Raw genomic sequence first — 7734 nt, 5'->3', positions numbered from 1 at the left:
CTTTGCTTTTCCAAATGTTCTCAAAAACCCAATTATGATAAAATAAAGACAGGGGTAAAAATGTAATACTTTTGTTATGAAACTCGATTCCATTCGATACACCTTAAATTGGGGGGAATGAAAATTGAAGGTTTTGGTGGTATTGGATGGAATGAGTTCCATTGTATTCCATTCCACTCGAGTCACTTTTTGCAAATCCAAACAATGGAATATAATTATGTACCACTCCATTCCATTCCATTCCATCACATACCACCAATCCAAACATAGCCAAAGTTACTTCCTTTAATTTCTCAAGTCACCTCACAACATGAAGAGCGAAGCCTTGAATAATGCTTATATCCCGAAAAATTTTGTGCCCCGAACTGTTGTTTGTACACAGTACGAATTGACCTTTATCCACAAAATCGTGCTCCGATTGTTAATATTAATAAAAACTGTCGGGAAAAAACCAATGCTTATTGCTTTCTAAAACCTAGGACTGTTAAAAATTAATTCAATATGCTTTTATCCTTACAAATTAAAGGAAACAAAATTTAAAAAATATGAGTATATCACTTTTTTTTTTTGAGGGAATGAGTATATCACTTTAAAATCCGACAAAATATAATTTTAAACCGTGCAACGCCCAGTCTAGATGATCTAGTATAATAATTGGCATACTAGCATTTTCAATGACCGTTGATATCCACCATGGACTGCTTGTTCCTAACCCCATTGAACAATATAACTTGTGCATTGTTTGTTTTTTTGGTTGCGAATTATACATAAGATACTAATAAATATGAAATGTATTTTATAATGATTTTGTTAAATGTGACAATATTTTATGTGCATCTGAAAAAGCATGATCCATTAGAGACTTACTTAGTAGGGTCCTGGTGCCATGTTTGATTGGATGACTTTGTTCCTGGATACTTTTAAATCATGCCGCCTAAACTTACATTTGATAGCATGTTACATTAAATGTGAAAGTAAACTTAGTTTCTTAACCATGCAATACAAAAGCAATTTTTATTTTTTTTTTTATTTTTTATGTTGTCATATTCAATTTACCCATTAGAGAAGATGAATTGAAAAAGTCATTGTTTAGTTATAATGAGAACATGTCACTGTAATATATATATATATATGCTGAAAATAACTACATACACATTTAACCACATACATCATTTGACTTTGAAAAAGGTCTCGTCAGGAAGGACGTCAGATAACATGATTCGAGGAAAAAAAATGCTCTCATCAATACCTTGGGAACCCGAATTCAAAAAAGAAAGCTCGGTGTAATGATTTTTTATAAGTATTTTCATAAACTCATGATTTCTTACGATGTATTTACGAAATTTATATCTGATTCATTAGTTAATGGATAATATTACCTATTTTATAATGTAAAGTGAATTACTTATTTTAGAGGAACGAGTCCAATGGATAAATGCTTGCTTATGGTATGATTATGAGTTGTTGCTGAATTCTTCTTTTATGTTCCATCTCGACTGAAACTTAAAGAAGCAAGAAAAGGGACACTAAAAATAGTCCCACCTCTGCTGAAAGAAACACCATGATAGTGCTTATATACTTCTAAGTATCAACTTTATTTGAAGTTGAGATTGCGGCTTTTAAATGAGTTAAATTGTTGACAACTTTTCTAAGAGCTGTGATTTCTATTTCCTTTTGTCCCCCAATTTTATTGTAACATTAAATGTTGAGATACCACTTTTATTTGAATGAAAGGAATTGCTCAAAACTTGTTCTAAATTCCTCAACATCAACTCCTTTTTGTCCCCTGATTTTTATAATTTTATTTAATGCTAAATTGTACTCTTACCCCAATATTTCATCAATTAATATGAAAAAAAATAATAATAAAGTAAAATAATAGCACGTGCATTGAAGATTGAAAAAATAATAATTGCACATCATTTTGATTCACATTTGTAAAACATATATTCAAATTTTTTTTTTTTTTACTTTCTCAAATTTTAAATATAAATGGAGAAATCTCTCTTTTTATTCCAACCAGATCTTGTAGGTTTTATTATTTAAAATTTTACCTAGATGGAACATGTGAGTCTTCTCCTATAAAACTCAAATGATGAGGTGATAAGATTGGGGTGGGGTGCCCACATAGTGACTTGATAAAATTTTCTTCTATTTTAGGTTTTCGAGAAAATCTATCAATTTCATGAATACAATGATCAAAACCAAATTATAACATAAACTTGCTCCATTGATAAAGGTGATGTGAATTCATCAAAGTGAACATCAATGCCTCAATTAAACGAAGATTTGGTAATTGGTAGAAATAATAACAAGATTATACAGCCAAATATCACTAAGTTGCATGGAATGCACAAGTTTTTGCTTGAATTTTAGTAAGCAAGTTAGGCCATCATTTTCTTCAACTTAATAAATAATCTTGCAAAGCTTGAAATCCTAAACAAACATTGTTTAATAAGAAACTTAGTTTAGTACAGAGGCCCCATCCCAATTAGGTGTTATAATGAGGAACTAACTAGATCAATAAAAAAATAAAAAAAAAATTGTGTGTTTAGATAGATAAATACATGGATACATAGGCAGACCAAAGATTGATTCAATTAAACTCAAAAACTAGACAAACCTTATTGCTCTGAATTATAAGAACTTGAAGCATATGGCATTTCTCAAGCATGTTTAGCAAAAGATTCGAGTTAAAGCAGGGTAGAATCAACTTTAGAAAAAAAAATTAATAGCAGTGATTTTTTTTATTAAACCCTCGTCTCTTTCCCCTCGTTCGGCGGTTACACTTCCTTCGATTTTATAACCGCCGAACACACGTGTGCCATTACAACGGCTCTGCATTCACCCACCTCCTCTATAAATAGGAGGATCCTCGCATCCTCCAAGGTAGAATCTCTTTCACTCTCAAACCCCCATTCTAAACCTCTACTGACTCGGGTTGGAGTGTCTGCAGGTACACCCCCCCTTTTGTTCCAACGCTCAACTGACGTACTTCCATCCCCCTTTTGATTTAATGTTTTAATATCTATATCATGAGTTACTAATAATCTTAAGTCCCGACCGCTTCAAACTATAAGTGCGACCTGAGCAACATGTAACTAATAGAACAACATATATCAATATGCTCATATGCGTTTTGGAAGTAACTTTCCTCTAAAACTCACATAGTGACACATCCAAGTCTCTATACCTCAAACAAACACCTTACGTAATCCAAAAACACAACATATGTCGGCATTGAAGCGCGTCATTCACTATATTCAGGGCATTATTGATCCCAGCCTTCACGTGTATCCTTCCTCCATCAATAAGCTTATCTTTTACAATGATTCAGACTGGGGTGGATGTCCAGACATCAAAAGGTCTATTTGGTTATTGTTTATACCTAATCATAATTTGATCTCGTAGTTTGCGAAAAGGCATCACACCTTATCTCGGTCTGGCACGTAGGACGAATATCGTGGAGTACTTAATTTAGTGTCTGAATCATGTTGGAATAGAAAATTACTTTTAGAACTACATTGTCCGGGCAAAAAAACCAAATTTGGTCTGTTATGATAACATGAGCACGACCATATAAGCGTTAACAACGGTAGATACTTGGCACTTCACAATTGATCATCACAATTCTCATTTTTTTTAAAGCAATATAACAATTTTTTTCTTTTCCAAATTTCATCTATATATCTAAATGGAAGTCAAGCTGCCAACAAGTTACGCCGTCAATCCTATCTTAATTCTCAAAGTATTAAGATTAAGAATATAAACACAAATACACCAATACATGACATGTAATTTCAGAGTGAAAGTTGATAGAGATAATATAATGATCGTGATGGGGAACACATGCAACTGAGGATTCTCCTGTGTGCTCAATCACCTATATGTTCATTCACAAGAAGGAATGGTATTAAAACGGGGCACAGGAACACAAATCAAAGGATGAGCCCTTGGAAGGGTTACAGCGGATTTCTCTTCCATGTTAACTTTCCCATTACCATCAACATTCCATTCAAAACACTGAATCATTGCAGCAAGATTTGTGGGAACAACTTGAAGTGCTAAAGTGGCACCAGGGCAAGCCCTTCTACCACTTCCAAATGGCATAAGTTGGAAATTTTGTCCCCTCGCATCGAACTTATTATCTTCCTCACTCATAAACCTCTCTGGCCTGAACTCAAGTGGGTTTTCCCACAGGTTCGGGTCCCTGCCCATCGACCATAAGTTAACAAATAAAACGGTCTTTGCTGGAAACTCATAACCATAAATGTTGCAACTTTCAGATGATTCTCTCACTATAGTGGGTGTTGTAGGGTGAATTCTTAGTGTTTCTTTCACTATAGCTCTTATATATGGAAGATTCGGAATATCCGATTCTTGTATTAATCTACTCTTTCCAGTTACTGAATCAATCTCTTGTCTTGCTTTCTCCATCACATGTGGATTGTTTATTAACTCAGCTATAGCCCATTCGATTGTTATAGCAGATGTGTCGGTTCCTGCCATAAATATGTCCTGCATCAACCATAATATTTATAAGATACATATAGTTTAATTAATTAGTTCTATTACAAATTAAAGCATGGGAAATAAAGGATATATAATTCATTTTCTGCTCCTTCATGGTTGCTCTGCTGCATTTTATTTTTATTATTATTATGATTAATTGTTTGGTCAATCACGGAGGAAATGCATCTCAAAGTATATAATATGTACATTGAACAAAATGCAATACTCAGAAATTAGTTGAATCACAACAAAAGAGCAATTTATGCTTGGCCAAATCGATCATATTCATATTTGACTGTGATTCTTCATAATATTCAAAAATTGCAGTACAACCGCAATCGTTCCTGCAACTACGCGCTATTCTAAACTTCGTTCTTAAGTAACATGACTTGAAACGTCATAATTCTTGATTTTTAATTGTATTGCATTCGCTATTTTTTAACGAATAATATGGAATTTAGATGACTTACCAAGATGAAAGCCTTGACATTCTCACTGGTCAATTTGATTTCATTGCTCTCATCTTCTTGTATTTCCAACAATATATCAAGTAGATCCCTAACATGATGAGCACCTTCACCTCTTTTCTTCTTTTCCTCTAGATGCTCTTTTGTCACTCTCTCCATCATTTTGTCAAACCTGTCCCTAATTCTTTTAAGCCTTTTATTCATTCCATAAAAATCCAAATTCTTACAAAACCAAATAAAATCCGACACATTAAACTTCCCTGCAAGCTCGGCAGTGTCTGTCACCATCTTCCGAATGTCCTTAACTTCACAAATATCATTCTTAGAACCAAAAGTTTTTCTCATTGTCATCCTTGTTATAATGCTATTGGATAGAGTCAACAGCTCGCCGCCAATATCAACGGCTTCACCGGCTTCCCCTTTCTTATCCAAAAGTCTAAGAAATCTTAGAGTCTCTTGTTGCCTCAAGGGACGAAGTTGATCGAGGGTTCTTCCACCAAGAAGCTCTGACATGCATATCTTCTTCACAAATTTCCAGTAGTCACCATAAGGTGTAATTATTAAACCCTTTGAGCCATATGATATGTAGTGAACTGCAGAAGTTGTAAAGCGGTTGGAGAAGGAAGTTTCGTGAGTTTTAAGAAACTCTTTGGCTATTTTTGGACTTGAAGTTACTATACAAGGAACGGAGCCTAGGAAAAGTTGCATTATGGGTCCATAATGAATTGAAAGGTTGTGAAAACTTTGGTGGAGAAGCTTAGAAAGAAGGTGAATGTGTCCAATGATAGGAAGGGAAGGAGGGGTGGGTGGAGTAAGGTGGTGATTTTTGTTCCTTTTTCAGCCATGCTTGAAAATTTTGGAAGAAAAAAAATGGCAAATTGCAATATTGGTTGGTTTTGAGTTTTATGACTCGTGTGTGTGTGTGTGTATATATATTGGTGACATGTACTAGAGATGAAAATAATAGACAATGGAATAATTTATGCATACGAATGTACTAATTATCTACGACAAAAGAGAGTAGAATACTTGTACAGACGGACTAGTCAATATTCGTTTTTATTTTTTTATTTTTTTTTATTTTTTATGGATGATTTAGTCTATTGGGATAAATTATCTAGTTCCTTTAGAGAAAATTTATTTAGAGACAATAGATCGATTTAATTTCTTATCGTTTTCGTTAATCTTGTTTTGGTCAGTTTGGTTTATGTCTTCCCACACTTTATTTTCCTTTATCATATTAATAATACATTTGAAAAAAGATTGAATTAAATTGATGGTATATTGGGATGAAAACATAGTTAAAATGTTTCCTTTCAAAAAAAAAAAAAATAGTTAAAATGTCAATGTATTATATGACACAATCTTCTCCAATTTTACTTAAAAAAACAACTACAATAATAGAATATAATCATTCAACTAGCAAGACTTAAGAGTACAGTTAATTATCTAAAACATTCAATGAGAATCTGTGCCTCACATCTCAGACTAAAAATCTTAAACGTAACCAAGTTGTTTGGGCTCCAGTGGCAAGGAGCTCCCTCCAAGGACATACCCGGAGAATACCAGGTTCGATTTCTAGATGAAACAACACTTGGTCAATGCGCATGCCTCTACGCATGAACCGGATTAGTCATCCACCTTTGATGGATCGGAAACCGGTATGAAAGCAAAAAATAAAAATAAAAATCTTAAACGTAAAAGGAAACAAATGTTTTTTTTGTTGAAGCAAATAGGTATGTAAGGGCATACCCGGGACTGACATACATACGTTATATGGTGGTGTGGTGTGGGGGCATGTGCTCCAACAATGTTTTGAATTTTTTTAACTTGCCGTACACATCTATCTAATGTATAATATAAATTAGGATCTCTCATAAAGAATATAAAATTAGAATAATTCTTATATGATTATAAACACAAATCCCACTTATTTAGAGGCGTACAAACAAATACATTAGTAATTTTTTTTAGAGGAGATGCACACTAATTAATGTTTTTTATGATAATTATTATTATTATAATTATTATTATTATTATTATTATTATTATTACAAATTAATAGCAATTTCTATTTCCATTTTTTTTCTAATAAAGAGAAAATGATCACCACGAGAAGATAGCTAATGAGTTGGCACCAATAAATTCTTTGGGTTTGCAGGTTTAGTGGATAGAGAAGTGGGCTGCAAACGGTTGATTACATTAACCAATATCTTCTTTTTGTATTTTAATAGGAAAATTTCACCGTACACCCAATATATTTGAGTGTATCCGGTACACCAAACCTTTAAATTTATAATTAAATGAGTTATTTTTTTTGAAGAAAAATATTATTTTTTATCATTTACAATTATAATGATTAAAATCTTATTCACCAAAAGCATCAACAAATTAAAATTGATTTTTTTTTAAATTTTTATCGCTCATAATAGAGAACTTTGATTATTTTATACGATAATATGTAAAAAAAACTTATTATGATTCTTATAAACAATAAATGATGTATTTTTCTTATGAAATGATATTTTCTGAGATATAAATGCCGACAAATAACTATTTATTTCATAAAATTGATTGTTAATGTATAAATTTAAGAAGCAGGAGTACCAATACACCTTAATTTATAAGTGTACCATAGAAATTCCTATTTTAATATAAAAAAACATATCATTGATCCCTCAAATAAAATCCATTGACCATAATAAGTGATAAATTTGTAAAATATTTTGTTACAAAATATCAAAATACATAATTT

At 32.3% G+C, this 7734-nt stretch overlaps 1 protein-coding gene across 1 annotated transcript; it reads right to left on the bottom strand.

Moving 5' to 3' along the window:
• Nucleotides 1-3891: 3891 nt before the first annotated feature.
• Nucleotides 3892-6600, bottom strand: LOC25502771 (cytochrome P450 93A3). The gene is made up of 3 exons (XM_013590325.3): nucleotides 6488-6600; nucleotides 4983-5811; nucleotides 3892-4518 (listed from the first exon to the last, which is right to left on the bottom strand). Exons 1-3 carry the CDS (start codon nucleotides 6598-6600, stop codon nucleotides 3892-3894), a joined length of 1569 nt encoding a protein of 522 aa, XP_013445779.2.
• Between the last annotated feature and the right edge of the window lie 1134 nt (nucleotides 6601-7734).

This window comes from Medicago truncatula, chromosome 8 (genome assembly GCF_003473485.1).
Source record: "Medicago truncatula cultivar Jemalong A17 chromosome 8, MtrunA17r5.0-ANR, whole genome shotgun sequence".
Taxonomy (NCBI): Eukaryota; Viridiplantae; Streptophyta; class Magnoliopsida; order Fabales; family Fabaceae; genus Medicago; species Medicago truncatula.
Note: the sequence above shows the minus strand (reverse complement) of the source record. Positions and strands in the feature narration are given on the sequence as shown.

Excerpts from the sequence above, each read along its gene's own strand:
- LOC25502771 (XM_013590325.3), bottom strand. The coding sequence starts at position 6,600 with ATGCGTAGAGGCATGCGCATTGACCAAGTGTTGTTTCATCTAGAAATC. Across the intron at positions 5,812-6,487 it reads ACTGGAGCCCAAACAACTTG|GAACAAAAATCACCACCTTA; the intron begins GTTACGTTTAAG and ends TGGCTGAAAAAG. Across the intron at positions 4,519-4,982 it reads ATGTCAAGGCTTTCATCTTG|GACATATTTATGGCAGGAAC; the intron begins GTAAGTCATCTA and ends TGGTTGATGCAG.